The sequence below is a fragment of the Hyaloscypha bicolor genome (assembly GCF_002865645.1).
Source record: "Hyaloscypha bicolor E unplaced genomic scaffold K444scaffold_124, whole genome shotgun sequence".
Lineage (NCBI taxonomy): Eukaryota > Fungi > Ascomycota > Leotiomycetes > Helotiales > Hyaloscyphaceae > Hyaloscypha > Hyaloscypha bicolor.
The window spans coordinates 982,222-1,000,822 of NW_020194626.1; the positions used below are offsets into that span (position 1 = coordinate 982,222).

General features: G+C 48.9%; 8 protein-coding genes across 8 annotated transcripts; 4 read left to right on the plus strand and 4 right to left on the minus strand.

The window, feature by feature from the left end:
- Positions 1-29: 29 nt before the first annotated feature.
- K444DRAFT_568118 (SNF5-domain-containing protein) lies at positions 30-2,336 on the minus strand. The gene is made up of 2 exons (XM_024877192.1): positions 415-2,336; positions 30-357 (listed from the first exon to the last, which is right to left on the minus strand). Exons 1-2 carry the CDS (start codon positions 2,101-2,103, stop codon positions 253-255), a joined length of 1,794 nt encoding a protein of 597 aa, XP_024732804.1. The 5' UTR covers positions 2,104-2,336; the 3' UTR covers positions 30-252.
- A 654-nt stretch (positions 2,337-2,990) lies between these two features.
- Positions 2,991-4,109, plus strand: K444DRAFT_616982 (uncharacterized protein). Its single transcript, XM_024881031.1, has one exon. The coding sequence runs from the start codon at positions 3,055-3,057 to the stop codon at positions 3,781-3,783; it is 729 nt and encodes a 242-aa protein (XP_024732805.1). The 5' UTR covers positions 2,991-3,054; the 3' UTR covers positions 3,784-4,109.
- Positions 3,852-5,390, minus strand: K444DRAFT_83177 (uncharacterized protein). Its single transcript, XM_024888745.1, has 4 exons — positions 4,522-5,390; positions 4,410-4,425; positions 4,286-4,354; positions 3,852-4,107 (listed from the first exon to the last, which is right to left on the minus strand). The coding sequence occupies exons 1-4, from the start codon at positions 5,237-5,239 to the stop codon at positions 3,921-3,923; spliced, it is 990 nt and encodes a 329-aa protein (XP_024732806.1). The 5' UTR covers positions 5,240-5,390; the 3' UTR covers positions 3,852-3,920.
- Positions 5,391-5,907: 517 nt separating this feature from the next.
- On the minus strand, positions 5,908-8,063 carry K444DRAFT_596019 (putative caffeine resistance protein 5; the record flags this gene model as incomplete). The annotated part of the gene is made up of 3 exons (XM_024878414.1): positions 5,908-7,047; positions 7,217-7,625; positions 7,680-8,063. The coding sequence occupies 3 exons, from the start codon at positions 8,061-8,063 to the stop codon at positions 6,086-6,088; spliced, it is 1,755 nt and encodes a 584-aa protein (XP_024732807.1). The 3' UTR covers positions 5,908-6,085.
- A 1,028-nt stretch (positions 8,064-9,091) lies between these two features.
- K444DRAFT_633426 (sterol desaturas-like protein family) lies at positions 9,092-10,258 on the minus strand (the record flags this gene model as incomplete). Its single annotated transcript, XM_024883607.1, has 4 exons — positions 9,092-9,622; positions 9,669-10,046; positions 10,099-10,113; positions 10,163-10,258. 4 exons carry the CDS (start codon positions 10,256-10,258, stop codon positions 9,092-9,094), a joined length of 1,020 nt encoding a protein of 339 aa, XP_024732808.1.
- A 393-nt stretch (positions 10,259-10,651) lies between these two features.
- Positions 10,652-11,608, plus strand: K444DRAFT_83276 (uncharacterized protein). Its single transcript, XM_024888746.1, has 2 exons — positions 10,652-11,412; positions 11,535-11,608. The coding sequence occupies exon 1, from the start codon at positions 10,813-10,815 to the stop codon at positions 11,290-11,292; it is 480 nt and encodes a 159-aa protein (XP_024732809.1). The 5' UTR covers positions 10,652-10,812; the 3' UTR covers positions 11,293-11,412; positions 11,535-11,608.
- A 202-nt stretch (positions 11,609-11,810) lies between these two features.
- K444DRAFT_537291 (alpha/beta-hydrolase) lies at positions 11,811-14,632 on the plus strand (the record flags this gene model as incomplete). Its single annotated transcript, XM_024875453.1, has 2 exons — positions 11,811-13,629; positions 13,677-14,632. 2 exons carry the CDS (start codon positions 11,811-11,813, stop codon positions 14,630-14,632), a joined length of 2,775 nt encoding a protein of 924 aa, XP_024732810.1.
- Positions 14,633-15,754: 1,122 nt separating this feature from the next.
- Positions 15,755-16,654, plus strand: K444DRAFT_537280 (glutaredoxin; the record flags this gene model as incomplete). Its single annotated transcript, XM_024875451.1, has 2 exons — positions 15,755-16,220; positions 16,326-16,654. 2 exons carry the CDS (start codon positions 15,755-15,757, stop codon positions 16,652-16,654), a joined length of 795 nt encoding a protein of 264 aa, XP_024732811.1.
- Positions 16,655-18,601: the final 1,947 nt, after the last annotated feature.

Consider the following 18,601-nt stretch of genomic DNA (forward strand, 5'->3'; position numbering starts at 1 on the left):
TCAATCCCATTGCCCTGTGACCCACTTTTCTCAAATATAGTCATTGTTGCAACTTTTAAAGTCAAAGTAGACTGATTAGGTAGTCTCTACTACTGTACAATATCGTTGTCGCTATCTCTAGCATTTTCTCCTTCCCGAATTCCAGTCGACGGGATCTCAAGCACGCAAAATGCACCCACACCATCTCAGACTCCAAGATACCATCCGTAGAGACGCAATAATGAAGCACGTAAATAAACTCATCCCCCGTCTTCATCGGTAGTCCATGGCACGAAGATCTATCTTATGTAGATCTTTTGCCCACTTTGGTAGCTTGCGATCACGTTCGTACAGGAAACCGCAGTTGTTGCAGAGCGTCTGGGTTCTGTTAGCAATGTCCCCAAGCTGACACGCAGATAGCAAGTATAGACTCACTCTAGGACCATATGGTCCATCCCTGACAGCCCAGACCGCAGTTCCCCACACTTTACAGTGAGAACATCTCCACGTGTTTCGTTCATAGTCGTTGAGAGAACCACCGCCACCATACCCGGCAATGCCACCATTATCAGGAGTACCTCGGCCTCCAGGGGTACCGGACCTACCAACTGGACTCAAACTCCTGAAACGTCGCTTCTTCTTGCTCCGCTCGCCTCTGCCCATTCGCTCTTCAACTGGCTCGGGATCGAAAAAACCTCTGTTTTCGGTGGCCTGTGGCATTCCCCCCATCATTCCCGTGCTCGATGAGAATCTAGCAGTCTCTCGTCTGAGTCTTCTGATCTGCCGTTCTCTGTCGCCTTCTCTCTTCTCGATCTCTTCCTTCGAAAGTTGCTCAACCTTTGGTTCCCATTCATCCGCTAAGTGCTCGTTGTCATATCTCCAGCCAGCTTCGGCGCCGTGCGCAGCCTCATTGGGAATCTCGCCACCATATCCACCGACCAGTCCACCGCTCTCACAGGCTTCCTTTTTGAGCCGTAGAACAGCTTCATAGATAGCATGCGTCATTGCTGGAACCCATTCTCCGGGAAGGCCAAGGTCAGCACAAGTTTGCTTTGCAAACATCTCAGCTGTTCCTGGGGGGTGAAGAAGTGACCATTCGAATTTGTCAGTGTATAGGTGATTCGAGAGATTAATGTTCAGTGTGACGATACACCGGTACATGTCATCAGGATTGAAATCATCTGACTCTGGTGGAATGGCTACAGCCTCAGCGGTGATCTCTTCAGCGACTCCGTTCTCGGTTTTCTTCAGAGGCGAGGGTAATCCATGGGATTGGGTAGTGACAGTACGCAGGGGTGTCGCATTTCCACTGGCCGCTGGTGTTGCTGACGCATCTCGTGAAGCTTCTTGTTTGATCGTCGTTACAATTCCATTTGCTGTGGACATTTGTTGTGAATGGAAGAGAGGATGAAGCGCAACACCAGCATACTCTTCCAGTTGCGTTCGGATTTGTTTGCTAATCTCGCCAGCCATCTGTGCACGGTTTGGCAGATCAAGATCTTGAACCATGGTCTGTGCAAACTGGTCTGTTGTTGTTAAAGTTTCGTGAAGATTCCATAGGAAGATGTCTTTCAGTCGATATGGCACAGTCATCTCTTGTGGTCTGTATATCGGTAGAGAACTATCGATTTGACCATAGCCGGTCCCATGCGGTATTGGCAGAGGCGCTGAAGGTTGGAATGGAGGAATGTCGAGATCGATTCTGATCGGGACGAGCGTCAAAGGCAAGGCTGTCTGGGCATAATTTTGCAAGTCTGGCTTAGCCGTCCTTGCCTTGCCCATCCAATCTCTCCATATTCCTTGAGCATCTACCGGAGCTATTACTTCTTTCCCAACCTTTTCCGCTTGGTCTTGCTTTGGCTGCCCGGACTCATCCCTTCTTATGCTCCTCAAACCCGTCGGCCTTCTCCTGCTGTTATCATCATCTTCTTCATCGTAATCTTCATATCCGTCCTCCGCATAGTTTATTGCAGTTGTCCCTCGCTTGGTTGTCCGTACCGAAGGTGCAGCGAGCGCTGTTGCCGGTTGGATCACTGGTGTGAGGAGAGAATTGGCGTATGTGCGTAATCGGGGAGCATAGCTCGATATAAAAGACTGCGGGGGGTTCTTAGGAGCCATCATCATGGGCAACTCTCAACTCATATCCGCTCAGAGGGATAAGGTGAACGCTTTCGTGAGCGGAGGGAGAAGGAATGCGCGGAAGGACACTACGCGAGGCGCAACGCTCAATCAGTTGCGTTGAAGAGAGAGCCAGATCGCGCTAGCATTTCAGTATAAATCGCACTTCTGCAGTGGTTGTGCGGGCCCAGCAGGAATTCGGATGCTCTGGAGGTGCTGGGCTTTTGGATACATTGTCGCGTCAAACCCAAGCTGAAATCGCGACAGAACGAAATTCGCCGCTAAGGATTTCGGTTAGCGACTCATCACGTGCAGATACACCCTTCTGCTTTCAACTGTGGTTTTCTTAACTACCGGTTCAGCTTCTGCGTAACCTTTTTCATATTACTGCAGCGCTACACCCTTAGCTTTCCTCTCATTTTGTCTTTTGTCAGTAACTCATGGCACGCGAACGGTTCATGCCCTTGACTAGTTAGTCCGGAGAATCCGTGAATCACGCCGGGAAAATATGGTCCAAATGACTAAAGCACACCTGTCTCCTCTATCTCGTACAAGTTGTCATTTAGTGGCAGATATTTAGTCATTTTTACATTTTTACAACATTGTTCATTCATTGAAAACATTCTTATCCAGTGCCTTTAATAATACTCCTATTCGCAACCCAAGATGGAGATTGAAATGACAGATGTCCATGTTTCTCAAGAGAATACCAGTTGTGTTCTACAGCACAACAAATGCAGGAAACATCAGGGAAATTGCCTAAACCCATGGATCCTGAATCTGCAAGTCCACGATTTCCTCCATCGATTACCTGGAGAGTTGCAAAGAACGGTCATCACCGAGGCTGTGGTGCCTCAACCCAAATGTATCAAACATTTGTTTGGTCGTTGCTACAATCCGTGGGAATGCAGAGCTGGTGCCCACACAGAGGACCCACCCACGCTATTCGACTTAGACATGGCCCCTTGCACACCTTCGACATGCTACACCTCGAGGTGTCAACTTATCCACTCAGAAGGGTACAGGGCCTTCTTCCAACATAACGTCTTTGTATTCAAGTCGCGTCACTGCACGTTGCGTAGGCCTTCCTTCCGCACAAACCCCGAGAATGTCCGAGGATGGTTTCGTTCACTAGACCACATGAGCAAGTTGGAGCGGGATTATCGAGCAACCCGCCTTCTTGACTTCATCGATGCGCCGGAATGCAAAGGCCAAGGCTCTCCGGAATTTCAAATGAAGATTTCACGGTTTGATGAAGGTTCTTACGACCACGACTGCGTTGATCAGTATCGATACACGATTCGCCACCTCGTCTTCACACTGGACTCTGAGGACAGGCTAGTCTCCTCACTCGCTTTCCGTCACACTTGGGCTTGGGCCCTAACGGTGGATTGGAACACCTTGCCAAACCTGGAGACGCTTGTGCTCGATTTGAGGGGTTATTCATATCGACAACTTCAGGATCTTGAACTACCTCAGGACCTTTACGATGAGCAATTGGAGCGGGGTGCAAAGCGTATGGAGTGCCTGGAGCTGAAGAGTCTTATTATTTACGGCCTCTGCAGCGGTCCTGAATATTGGGATAAAATTCAGCATAGGAGAACAATGGAGACGCTGTTCCAGCCTGCGCTGGGGAAATGGGGGAAGCTTGATTTGCGAGATGAGGAATATCTAGTGGATTGGTAGGAGTAACGTATTTCAGTCATGGATCATATCTCGGCATTTTCAAAGTTACACTCCTGTTAATTCTTGTTTAATACCACTGTCTCTAGTCTATTTTAATGTCTCGTGAGCATCAAGTCGCTGTCCCGACACGCTTCCATTCAATCAATTTTGTACTGTACCAGCTCAGCCTCGATCATGGCCTTGGCTGGAGTCCAGCTATCCTGGAGGCTGCAGTTGGCCTTTTTACAGAAGATTCTCCATACCACACTCTGCAAGCTCGCAAATGACATCGTATACCCCAACTCGAAGGCGTTCATATCGTCCAACCCTTGCTTTAATTCTGACCTGGTAGTAGTCAGCCATTGTTCCAGACATTATCGGTACATTTAGGGACAATGAGTTCCCGATTATACCGAACCTTATTGGTACATTGAGGGACATTGAATTTCCGATTGTAATCTTACCAAACCTTGCTGGTACGGTACATTGGGCCAATGTTCAGCAAATATAGAAAGGTACTTGCCTCGCCCACAAATCTAGTCTTCTCGTTATATCGTCCGACCCAGCAAGGTATGCCCAGGCAAAATATGGCCTATAGGGCCCGGTGATCAGCACTGCTTGGTTAAAACCCCTGAGTGTATGCTTACCCGTGCCTTTGCGTCACTAGGAAATCTCGAATCAGCTATACATTCGAGTAAGGGAAGAGGGGTGCTTAAAAGTTCCCCAACTCCTGGAACAATCAAATTTGGAAATACATACGGTCCTCAAAAACACACATACACTCTCGGATCCAGTTGTCGTTCATCGTGTCATTGTACGGGACAGAATTCGGAGAATAAAAGTAGGACGACTCCGAAATGGATGCCAAAAGAACGTCATTGTTCCGATGCTCCGAGAATAATAAAGCTTTCGTCAAGGTAAAGTACCCCTGCCCAATCACCTCGACCATAATCCCAAGCGTGGCTAATTCATGGGTGGAGAGATTGTCTAAAAACAAGGATTGTCGAGCGCGAATGTTTCCAGTTCTATCAAGTCCAACCGCACAATCTGCAAGTCGGTACAGTAGCAAGAAAGCCTTTCGCTTGAATAAGTCCAGACGGCATTGGAGCTCTGCTTTTGGAACGTCCAAGGTCGGCCAGTCATTGGTGTGATCCACCATCTGGGTGATATTGTGGTTGGCAAGGAAGTCGATGATTGTACTACGGCATCGCAGCTCAGAAAGCCATGGATACGAGAGTGCTCTGACTGGGTTATCTCTTGGTGGCAGTCGGGATGAGAGGATTATCAGTTCGTCGTTGTTCGTATATGCTAGTCGCTGATCATTGTACGAGACACGGCGAGTGATTGACTTTTCGTATCTTCTAAGTAAGGAGTGGAACGACTGTACGAAGGTTAGGTGGTGCAATGCATCGGAAAGGTGAGCGGCCATGAACCTTTGACAGAAGTAGCAGAGATCTGATGGCATTCGGACATTCATCCACGACTTGCTGTACAATCAATAGTGATAACTCGGGGACCAAGTCAATACCTCCGTCACTTCGAAACAGGTCCCACGAGCCATGCATTATGTCGAAGCTCGCTCGCTAGACTTGTAACCTTTGGAACAATGAAACTTCGAGGTCCAAAATGAAGGAAGATATCTTGGTAATGTGCATGGATATAAAGATGCGTGGTTCTTGATGAGAATAACTCAAGAGACCGCGGGATAATGAGAAGAAAACTTTTCCAGAGACACCATTCACTCTAAAAAGTACCGAAGGTAGAAACCGTCGTGGCGGCCTATACCTTGTTGAGGTTGTACTCTGAAAGTGGAAGGCACGAGTGGACCTTGCCCCGCTGGCGACGACCATCAAGGTATCGAACAGAATATCGACACGTTTTTGGCTGGTGACCAGTCCACACACTTGGCTCTGAGAGTTGAGAACAATGATTCGGCGACCGTACAAGAGAAAACATTGAGTCATTATTATCTGCCTCGTTGGTGCTCTTGTCCTCGAACTGTTCGAGATGATAAGCCGCTCTGTGGCACATCGATTCTTCCTGCATGCTTGAATCCTATGAGTGTGAAGGTTACAGGTTTTATGGTTCAGACTGCCTACATTGTTCCTGGACTTCCCTGCCAACTGGTGAAATTAACTATTCGTTGTTTGAATGATTAATCGGACTTCAATGATTAACAAACCTTATATATATACACAATTTTGAGATTAAAATATTGATGCCGGGGAGGAACGCCAATCCTGATTTATCTCAGCACCCGCACCCCCCGATGTGAAGGAACGCTATGATTCCATCACGACCCTCCTTTCTATCTCATCGCCTCTTACAAGTCATGTCTTGCCCTCTTGCTAGCTTTCCGAATTCTCTCCCCGTAGATACACAGCACGAATGGAATGGGGATAAACGCAATAGATAAAAATCCCAACGTCGAGCTAGCCCAACCCACTCCAAGGTTTGTATACATAGCAGCCGCGAACAAGGGAAACCCCGCACCAAAGCTCGATCTCATGAAGTCATTCCCCGCATAGACCGAGGCCGCATAATCTGGATATGCATCGCCAAGGTAATTGAGCACCGAATTGAAGAGCAGGAAAGCTCCCACGGAAAACCAGCCGGATCCAATAATGGGCACGATCCAATGTACTGATGGCCTGGCGGTCCAACCAAACCAGAAGAGACAGAGTGGAATGCAAAAACCTCCAATGCAGGCTGGTGGTAGTCGCTTCTCCGGCTTTATCTCGCCATTCTCGTTGAATTGAGGCTCCTGGATGAAATACAAGTAGAGAAAGAAAGGTGGGATAACGACAAGGGAGCCAACGAGTATGCCGACGAATGATAATCCTTCCTCTCCGAGATTGAAGCCGTATATCCCCTCAAACACAATAGCGAAGGACTCAAACCATACGTATAGGATACCGTAGATGAGAGCGATGTATAAGTTAAGAAGGAATAAGATCGGCTCCAGGAAGTTGAGTGAGAATGGCCTGACCAAAGTCATCAGAACAATCTCTTTGCTGGTCATCTGCTCGCTCATAAGCTCAGGTTCACACTTCAGGTCGTTTCTCCCTGTCAGCTTGCGAAGACGTCGACTCCTGCGGTAAAGAATGTTGGCAGAGGAGGTCTCAGGAAGGAAGATGGCCAGGACGATAAGGCTGAATCCGGAAAGCCAGAGGAGTTCCCAGATTGGCCATTGCCAACCTTTATGTTGTGCTGCAAACCCCCCTATCAGTGGTCCTAGCACGGGGCCTGAAATCGCTGCTATGCCCCAAATTCCGATGGCGTACGCTAAACGGTGAATCAGCACTGCAAAAGTATGAAAGAGTTAGGTGCGAAGAGCTTGGGCCTGCCTTGCTCCCAATGCGAGGGCAAAGAAGTCAAGACGGCCCTTGAAATAGCTCCTGGCTTTCCAACCCCAAGTATGAAGATGGCAGGGAGGGGAAGGGACTAAACTTACCACGTTTAGCAGGCATATACATGTCCGACAAACTCGCGCCGCCTGTTGCAAGCACCGGAGAGCCAAACAGCCCAGTCAAGAATCTGAACGCCAGTAGCATCCCGAAATTTTTGGCGTAAATGACGGCGAACTGGAAGAATACAAAGACCACTAGTGTGCCGATATATATTGGGTTTCGACCGATCTGAGGGATCTCAGACATTGGCGCCCAAACCATAGGACCCAGCCCGTATCCAGCGACGAAAAGAGTGAGACCCAAGGTAGCTGCCACCTGACTAACTCTAAATCGTTCCATTACACCCTGAGTGCCGGCCGAGTAAATAGCAGATCCAATGTAAACCGAGAATGTCAAGAGACATATCAAGAATGTCACGAGGAATTTCTTCCCAGTCGACCAATTCAAGGGGTTCTGCACTAAGTCAATGAAGATTCATCCCGAGGGGCGGTCTGGAGATATATATACTTCTGGATCGTCATCTCCAAACCAGGTGACAATCGATACATCTCTGCCCTTCTCTGGATCGACTGGAACCCCGCTCACTTCATTTCTCTGTGCATCTCCGCTTCCCACTTGAGTATCTGAGCTGTTGCGAGTAGTGGCCGTTGTGTTTCCTTCCGCCACACCTGCTCTTTGTTGTTCTTGCGTACTGTTGTCACTTGCATCGCCCGTCTCTTCCTCTTCCTCTTCTTCCGGGCTGCCGTGATGTGCCATCCTCCCACTCTTCTCTTTGTCGACATATCGTTTCCATAATGACTGATCTCTCTCTTCCTCGTATTGAAGCACCCTCCTTGTAGTTGCCAAGCGGAGCAGATGTCCAACAATAGTGTCCCTGACGAGTTCCTTCATCTTCGTGAGATATAAAAACAAAGTATGGCCACTTGGGAGTACTCAATATTGGAAAAGGAAGAAATAAGGGGCTGACGAGTTTTGAAGTAGTAAATTTCTTTACCACTGAAAGCTCGTCATCAGGCTCAATGGTTCAATACAATAAGAAAGGTCACTTCATATCGTCATTATATTGAAGTAGTAGTGCTTGGCAGGCTTTTCTGCCAATCCTTTTCGGCCTTCGGACTTCTTGAAGCTTCTGAAAGTCTGGATTGCGCTCGGAGTTGCCCAAGAGAAGTTCTAGAGTATGAGATCATTCCCGATCAGCGTGCGATTTGGGAGTGATATCGATGTTTGGCCTGCACATGTCCCGATTTTGCCTAGCCTCTTCGACATTGAGTCGAACTGGCAGACTAAAGGGGCGGGATGACGTCTAAGACTTTCGGAACGGATTTTGATTTGGAGAGCATCATCTCCTGGAGTCTGTTATTGGCTGGCCAGTTAAGACTTTACGGACGGCTCGGAAGCTTCCATTCAGGAGTAAGACTCACAAAGCGTCGTTGGATTTAAGCTTGTTACACACGGCCCCTCGCGAAGGACAAAAAAGCGGCACTAATTTCCACAGTCAACGCTGGACATTTATTGAGGATGGAATTCCGATGTACGGGAGTTTCTGGAACATTTAAAGGGAGCAGTCTTTAAATGTACAATAACACAGGCAGGTGTACATTTTGGAGAGGAAGAATTTGCTATGACCAACTTTAACTGGGGACATTGTGCCGCCTTTTTTGTCCAGAGATGGGGCTGCAGAACGGCAAACGCGGCTTAGCTCGATGCAAACTATCACCAAGTGAAACCATTTGCATGGAAATTGCTCAGAATGCCATCTTAAATTCTCGGGAAGATCGAGAATGGAATCACATGATTGTTGCCTTCCCTTCTGGTGTCTTAAACATAGACTTCTCCCGATGTACAGTACTACCGCAGAAAACACCAAAGGGGTATAAAACCAAACAAACCAAGAAAGCCCAAGCTAAGATCAAAATAATTCAACTACGCCTTTTTGAACTCTTCCTTCTTGCGTTCCATCCCCTGAGTCCTTCCTTACCACCCTGTTTCGCATTTTCCAACGCCTTCCCGCCACGTTCTTTCACTTGATGTTTTTCGGCTTCGTCTTTCATGTCGTCAAGAACGTCTCCTCCGACACTTGTTCCATGGATCCAATCTAACAGCCCCCAAGGGGCAAAGTTGCCTCTCCCTCGCCCTTCGCTATGAAGGTCTTGCCTCCGTGCAATACCTCCTAGAATTATTCCTGGGACACTTGCATACCCAGAGAGAGTGAGAGTCTCTTCGAAGGTAATAATGGCAAGAAGGAGGAGGTATGTCAAGAGGTGAACCCGAAAGATTATGGAGGGGAGGTAGGTGGGCAGAAATCGGAAGAAGATATATGATGCTGGATGGTCGTAATGAGCCACGAATGAGTATGGTGCGGTCACCGAATGAAACCAGGAGCTATGAAGCCTGCTTAGGATATTAGAGTTTTCGTGCAAGAGAAATCGATGAAAGTAGTATTGAATAACCTGAAACGGTGAGTATTTGGTAAGCATTTCTGATGGAATAATATACTTCACGAAGGAGCAATCCTCGGAGGACGTCTTTGGCGATTGACCAGGGCATAGGAAGAGTTGTTGTAACCTTCAAAGCGCTTCGAATATGAAAGACCTCCGTAAACAGCAATTCAACCCCAGCTTGGATAGCAGCACTCAGGAGAATATTAAGGAGGCTGACACCGATAATTTGATACCACTGTGTCCTGTTTCCCCCTCGTGTGGCACCTCTACCTCTTGTTGGCAAGCCATCGGCACCCTGTGTTTTGAAACTGACACTGACACTGGGTATAATCGAATCGAAGAGGAGAAAGAACAGCGAAGGCACCAGGAAGAAGAGTAGACGAGTGCCCAGGACTGCTACGACTTCGACTTTTAAAGGGGGTTGGGAGAGGACCTTTCCCAATCGGTCAGTACTTTGCTGCCCTGAAGCAATTCTGCAGACATACAAGAGTGCTCCAGGTCTGTAATTGATTAGATTTCTTCCAAATTTCCTAGATCTTGCATTCATACCATGTAGAAGAACAAGAGGTTCAGACTCGTTGAGTACGTCGTCAAGCCTGGCATGAGAAAGTAGCCCAAGACGGGGACAGAGAGCAAGGCGTCCATAGCTGGATGTATTTGACGAATTGAAGAGATCTTAGAATGTGCTGGAAATGATGTGTAACGCGATAGAATGAGAAGACGTTGGCATCGAGAGCTTCTCGGCCTTCGTCTGGACTTACGTTGCTGTTGTCGCAAGGTTTATTTGCTGTCAAGCCTGATGACATAGTTCAGCCTTGGTTGGCAACAGGTTTTGCATGCTGGCAGGGGTTAGGCGAGACCAGAAGACGTCCGCTGACCGGGTTCGGCTAAGGCCCAATCAAGGGGGTGCGGATAGATTCAGGGGGGAGGGGGGCGAGGGCTCCGAGAGATCTGTGCACAGTGGTCGGCTGAGAGTCGAGTCGAAGTCGACCATCGGAGATCATGCCATGAACCCTACTGTAACTTCGGCAGAACGGCGGGAAACGAAGCTTGATGGATCAAAAACGGATGGACCCAAAGCAGCAGGTTTGTATGCTGCTCTGATATGCAGTCACGAGCCTCTCAGCTTGAGCAGGCCCGGCCCGTACCCAAGTCTCCATGACCACTGGACTGGACCCATACTGGATGTGCCCATTGCCATGCCTACCCCCCCTTTTCCTGGGACACACCTCGCTGGGCCAAATTCCGCATGCACCACGGCACCACCCCACGTCCGCGCATGTTCGACGGGGAATTCGGAGCGTCTGTGCCCTCCTATTCGTTTCCGCTGCCAGGGGCCGCCGTCCTCGCTTTTGCAATTAATTTGCGAGCAGGGGGCATGCTCGTGCACGCATCCCAAGACCTTTCCTCTCCTCCATTCGATTCTCCGCAGAGTTGCTTCTTTTCGGGCAAAAAGGATTTCCTGCATGTTCCCCTCCTCAACGATCATTGCCAACAGCCTCGTGCAGAGTCTGCATGATCCCAATCAATTACCGGACGGCTCAGTCGAAAAACCACTGCTTCCCTTGGTCCCGTGGCACCCCTTTGGTCCTCCCGCTTGCCGCGTTATTAGTGGAGAAGTCAAATCAACGCCGTTTCCTGCAACTCTTTGTTTGACACCTCTTCCACCGCAGATCTAGACTTGACTATTCTCTCCCTTGCGCTACCGCTCTTCGATCGTCGACAAAGTTCCAATTGACTGAGACAAGGCAGTTATAGTTGGGTGTGCTGCAGCTCACCTGCAGTAGCGTGCTGAAAAGGTGTGTCGCGTATCTTCCATATCGCCGCTCAGGAGAACCTTCGTAAGGTCGTCCCGTCCTCTGCACTCAACCTCGACAGCGTCTCTGCGCAAAGATCTGGACACTGACCGCAATTACTCCAGTCTTCGTACCAAGGCACCACCTGCATTCATCTTATCCAATGGCCTCCGTGGCATAGCTATCGTCAAACGGTCCTCGAGTCACATACTCGACGCGTTCACCAATTCGGGTTTCCTGAAACATTACCTCTCTTGCCTCCCGTTTTGAAAGTGTCAATGCATCGCCGAACTACTTCCTAATCCTGCAGAATCTCACTATACCCCGTGAGTTTGTCGGACCAGGCTTGAAGTGGCCCTCGAGTTACGATTTCTGCCTAAGCAGCCAAAACGATGGACACTATGGACGTGAACACAACCCCTCCTCCAATACCAAGTCGTGCGCGGCAACATGCTCGTCGAAAGTCACTGCAAGGTCCCTCGGCGCATTCTTCCAACCGTGTACACGTGCAGCCAGCCTCACCAGAGGTGATCTCGTCATTAATCACTTCCCTTTCAATCATATCTTCTCCGGCGAACCAGCTCTTCGAAAATACTGCGCAATCTTCGCCTGCCTCCCCCGCTTCAACAAACGCGACCTTCCAAACATTTGGTCAATTGAACGGAAGTAATGGTCCTCGGTCGTCGGGTGGAAGTTTTGGTATAGATTACGGCGCATATGAGCAACCATCACTCCGCGACTTAATTGCAGAAGAGTCTTTGGACGAACTTGCTGCGAGTCCTCCTGTCATACGTACAGCCAAACCACCATCCGGATTTTCACCTCTTACAGCGCCACGATCACCTCAATCAAGCCCTCTAAAGACTTTCCTGCGAGGAACCTCAAGGCCATCTTCGAAAGGGTCTACGGGTTCGAAAGAGAAAGACGATGCAAGCAGCATTGGCAATCTCTCTATCGAACCGGGAATAGTTCCAGGTCCTGAATTACGAAGAAAAAAATCGAGTGACAGCTGGGGCAAGAAACAAGCAAGAAATCAACGAGGGCTGATGTACATGAGTTCCAAAGAACGGTTACGGGAGAAGGAGCAGGAGCGGAAGAGAGCTAGTGTTGGAGCTGTGGGAGGAAATACAAAAGGACTTGGTTTGGATCGCATTCCGCTACCGCAATTCGACTCGGACTCATTCATGGCAGAAAATGCGATCGGAGAGGAGCCCGAGGAGTCATCGCCAACTCGGCGCAATGCCAATTCGGGATTACACAACGAGGACAATGTAAGTCCAGCCCTCAGCACTGGTAGTCAGGGTGGTATTGGATCTGGCAGATTTATCCCAACTCGAGACTCATCCCTACGAAAGCCTGCCACAACGCCCAAGAAGCGGACTTCTCAAAAACCGAACCGACAGAGCGGAAAACAGAAGGCAAATGACGACGCCGATGATACAATCCATGAGCATGACAAGCAACAGCAAGATCGCAAACGCGAACGAAGCAAGAGGGAACACAAGCCCAGCGAAGCCACTTCTAAGATGATGGAGCCGTTGGATAACTTAGAAATGCCCACAGCAAAGACGACGACTTTGGCAAGCAAACAGGTTGCTGGAAGTGCTAAGGTTGATCAGTTGCGCGTTATGCAGGATACCGAAGAAGGTGCTCCTTCACCAGCTGTCGCTCAGCGGAAAGCAAGACCAAGCCCAGATCGAGGTAATCGGTCGTCCAGCCAGAAGAGAAGATCCGGCAAAGCTACCCCTGAACCGCTTGAGACTCCCCAATCCAAACGAACTGGGTCACGACTGAAGCGGTTATCTGCTCCATTAAGTCCCAGGGCTAGCGACAGAGACTCGCATCAACGAAGTAGCTCAAATCCACTGTCAAGAGTTGGTTCACCCGAACCTACCAAGGCACCTCAAATCCATGTGGATGACAGACCTACGAGTGCAGATTCCATCGATGATGCCGTGGAAGCATATCTTTGCTCTCCTCGATTATCGCAGAAAATCAGACATCCCCAGACGGGTAGAACTATTTCATTCTCTGAAGTCGGCGATTCAGAGGGATTCGCAGTTTTCTGTTGTGTTGGCATGGGCCTGACAAGATACATCACAGCATTCTATGACGAGCTTGCCCTTACTCTGAAGCTGCGATTGATTACACCAGATAGACCAGGTGTGGGGGATAGTGAACCATACAATGATGGAACTGCAACACCACTCAGTTGGCCAGGTACGTTATGACAGATGATCTACAATACAATTGCTAATCTTCCACAGATGATGTTTACGCAATATGCCAAACATTGAAAATCACAAAGTTCTCCATTCTGGCTCACTCAGCTGGTGCCATCTATGCACTCGCAACTGCTCTTCGGATGCCTCAGCATATCCGTGGTCGCATCCATCTACTTGCACCGTGGATCCCCCCTTCTCAGATGAGCGTCTTTGGTGCTCAAGTCGCCTCACCACCTACCAACTCAATTCCGACGTCACAACGGATTCTCAGAGCGCTTCCAACTCCCATCCTGAAAGCCGCAAACTCAAGCTTCATGAGCGCCACGAGTAGCTCGATCACGAGCAGCCTACCAAAGTCTCAACGACGAGGTAAACGTAAGTCGACAACAGGGCGTGATACCCCCGCCACTAGCGGAAGAAGCACTGTTACACCTGGTCTGGATAAGGAGAATCATGGAAGAAACTCAACAATATACCCAGATCCTTCCGAGGCCGGAGCTTTGGAACGAGCAGCTAAGGATCCAAGTGATCCGAATAATGAAGCCGCCATTCTAGCCGCTGCTGCAAGCACCTTGGCCGATAAGGAAAGACAGATGACCTACGACACAAGGCTCACTCACGCCATTTGGGATCTGGCTACCTCCGGCGCGAACCCTGCAGTTGACCTACTGGTGTGTCTGGAAAGAAGGCATACGATCGGGTTCAGATATGTAGACATCACTCGAGCTGTGGTCATCCACCATGGCAGCAAAGACACTAGAGTTCCTGTTGAGAATGTCAGGTGGCTAGGCAAGACGATGAGGAGATGTGAAGTGCGAGTCCTCGAGGGTGAGGGGCATGGACTCATGGCTTCAGCTGCTGTCATGGGTGGTGTCTTGATGGAGATAGCAAGAGAGTGGGAAGATTGGATGAAAGTGACAGGCTCATCCGCAGGGTCAAAGAGTGAAGGGGGACGGCGAACATTGAGGGAAAGAGCTAGCGTCAGTGCTTTTAGGTGAAGCACATTCTAGCAGGAGTCAAGGGTTGCGTGTTTATTGGTACTGTTGCAAAATATTAGCGTTCTGGTTTGGGGATTTAAAAAGGGCTTTTGGAGCGCTCTGCATGTACTTCTACGATTTCAAGGCTTGGGGGGTAGATGACCTGTACGATTCTGTGTTGCTTGCGGTACAAGCTCAGAGATAATATTCTAATACTATGTCATGCTCAGACGTTATTTGCCGTATGTAATCAGCTTCCTTGAAATTCGAGAAGAAGTGTCCGCATGAAATATTGAATCTATATGTAGATCACAATTGGAACAAGGTTCATGCTGGATGTCCCGAAATGCACCCCAAATGTTTCTCATGCATCAAAAGGTTTGCGAACAAGCTGACGAATAGCCGAATCTGGGGTGACGTTTCGGGGGAAACATTGGAACCATTGCTCCACATTGGGCAGTGGTGTTCCAATTGGGTAGGCAGTTTTAACCTTGACAAGATCACGAGCACGGTTAAACTGCCCCCTGAATTCGCGATTTCAATTTCAGGGGAAAAGGCCAGCCGGCTGGACGGGGAAGACCCGTTCATCTATCGATTGCTGAGGGCCTAACTACTTTTCGACGGCCCTTCGACGGCCCTACGCCGGAAAAGGTGCCACCAGTCAACCCAGATCGCGGAAAGTCGTGCGCCTGCTTCTAGTTTCCACACTCCGCATTTCAAACTCTTCCCTCAAATTCCTCAGTGCTTTCTTCAACGATATTGCCGATCTGCACTGACTAGTATTGATACCCAATTGTTCTATCTTGCACGAAGTTGAAGGACAAGACTATTGTCATCGAAACACGCCACTATCCATCCTGCTGCTTGGCCGTGACGCGCCGACCCGATCATCGCATCTAAGACAACCTTCCTTTTTCCTGGCATTTTCTCGCAGATCTCCAAGTTGTACGAGCTCCGTGCGAGCGGGAGCAAGGAGCAACAATGCCAAAGTACCATCATCAACGCCGTAGGTTCTGTCCTCAACTCCCCGTGGAAGATTGAAACCGGCATGGGGTCATTCAATTCTAAAACCGCACTGAACTCCTGGCTGACCGCGTGCCAACAGCGATTCAAACCGCTCCTTTCTTCGCCCGATCGACAAAGATGCCTTCTATGAGGCGCGTCAAAGTCTTTGGACTTCTCATATTGCTCGTGGTCGTTACACTTCTTTTCTGGACTGCTTCCCTCCGCCAACAACGGGAACCAGATTCGAGGACTGTCGGTGACTTCTATCAGAAGACTGTCAACGGTTTGAACAAAAAGCCAAGTACCAGTGGATCGACAGGAGGGCTGGGGGGTGATGATGACGAAGAGGTTTCGAAGGCAATGGCGCAGAGGCTGAAGGAGGCGGCGCAAGTTGCGAAAGACAATGCGAATGCAAAGGCGCCGAAACCAGATCCTCCGTCGAGTTTGGTGGGAGTTGGAAGTGCTGCTGAAGGCGCGAGCGAGAGAGGTGTGGCTGGACGGAAGAAGTTCGCCACTGGTGATGCACAGGCGCCCGTGAGTGAAGAGACGGAGGAGGACCGCAAGGTGGATGCAGAGCTGAATAGCATTATGAAGAAATCGCCAAGTAAGTGTTTTCATCTCGGCATTCCGGACACTGGATCACCAATCACTTTTGTCCTAGTTTATCCAGTAATTTTTGAGACTTTGAACTAACTCAGACTCTTCATAGTAATCATCTTCTCGAAATCCTACTGCCCCTACTCCAAGAAAGCGAAGAAGATTTTTAATAAATACATCATTGATCCGGCCCCCTTCATTGTGGAACTCGATCAACACCCACTTGGCACTCAACTACAAGCAGCACTAGCGGTGATGACATCAAGGAGGACAGTACCCAATATCCTCATTAATGGTGTTAGTATAGGAGGCGGTGATGATGTTGCGGAGATGGACAACAGTGATGTACTTTTAGAGAAGGTCAAGGATTTGGGAATGAAGAAGATTAATATTCAACGGCGACCAGAAGAGCCGGAAGATGAATCTCATGGTTTGAGGTAGATGGATGGCTGAGTGGATATTGAAGCATGGATGGTTGGTAGCCAGGGATAAGGAGAGCGTAATTGAAAGCATTTCTGGGCGTTGGGAAAGGAAAGGGGAGCACGCACTGCGACGGCGTTCGGTCTTTCAATATCGGTTGGGCTTACTAGATAATACCAGGCGTGTATTCTCATAGGCAATCGGCGACTACGTCAATAATGCAGATAATCAACATTCAAAGTTGGAAATTCGAATTTGGGGAGCGAGTGTTGTGCCTGACAAAACGGAGTATCTGCTCACAAGCAAGATGTTCCAAGTGGAAAGATATAAAGTGTGGACTTTTTATTTCTGTTTTCAGCGTATTATTTATTATTGTCTGCGTTATGCTTCCATTGCTATTCTCATTCATCTTGTCGGTATATCCTCCTTCTCTCATATGTCCCCCTTCTCTCATATACCCTCCTTCTCTCATATATCCTTCTTCTCTCATATATCTTTCCAACTCCAAATCCATTATTTTCAGATCAACTGCCCTTCCCTCGCGCAAAAAGCAATAGATCGCAGTCCTCAAGAAGCCCAACACCACTAGCGACACAGAAAGTGGCTGCTTTTCCTGCAGCTGCCTGAATAGGGTGATGACTTGCGTGCCTATCGCAGCTCCTGCTTTCCCGAATCCGGCACTCACCCGTACCCCATTCCTCTGACAGTCATAGGATAACTATCAGCGCTCATGGGGCCACTCGCAGTCCCTGGACCCATATGTCCAAGACATTGAATTAGACCGGACAAGACAACGAAAGCGGGGATGGAGTTAGAAGTCAAAGGTGTGGAACAACCACCAATGATAAACCCCAGAATGATACAGCTGCTGAACCTAGCACGCCAGCCCACTTCCTCCCAATCTTATTCACAAGCCCATGCTCGGAACAGCACACCTGGAACTGGAAGGATCGCAAGGAGGGCTGCCATAAAGCAACATTGCGAATGTTGTGATCCGGTACAATCGAGCTGGCGATCACCGAATTCACGATACCCTTCGGAAACTTGAGGAAACCGTAGAGGAAGAACGCCCTGCTAGTCCACAGGAGTCGAAGCTAATACTCCCTGAAAACTAGTTTCCAAGACACATACCTTTTTCTTGAGCTTGCTCTTCTAGAAGAGCATCCATCTTGCATCTTCAGACGAAAGAGCGCCACGAGAAGGGGAAGGAATATCGAGACGCTGTACATGGTTTGATATGCAATTTTCAAGTTGTTTCCTGATTTGAGGAGAGAAGGAAGGTACACAGAAAGTACAGATCGGACGTCCAGAGGCTTCCATCAGTGTCGGCATCAACACCTGGATGGGACCTCGATGAGCATCGAAGTGCTCGTTCGATCCTTCTAAACCTGCAGCAGCTGAGGAAAGATGTTCGCTGCCTACTCCGACACCTGCAACCTCGAGCAATGATTAGGAACCAGAGAATATTGTGGGAACCGTGAACCTGGAAAACGAGGATTGCAAGCAGGGACCCAAAGACCACAAGGAAGGAGGTGAGCAGCATGCAGCCTTTTCGAGAGAACTTTACCCGAGGTGTAGCCCAAGACTACTATCCCTACCACTGAGCTTACGAGCAGTACGTTAGAGATTCGGGTTTGGATGCTAGATGTATAATTTTGGTTCCGAGAATGTGATTGAAGACTACATTGGTCGATGATGCCTAGATTTTTGTCAGAGATTCAGAAGGCTTCCAAAGCATATCGAGAGACTCACCAAACTTTGCTGATATCCGTCTGAAAAATTGGCAAGTGCCTATTTGAGGGCCAGTTGTTAAGGTTCTCTGTTCAATGCTTAACATCCAGCTTGCAACTTACGCATCCAACGATGAACCACATCGATCCTGGCCGTCTTGCTGCAGTGGATGAGGCAGAGTCAGCCTCCAAATCGCTCAGTGACTCGGATGTAATTGGTTTTGTTCCCTTATCTTCG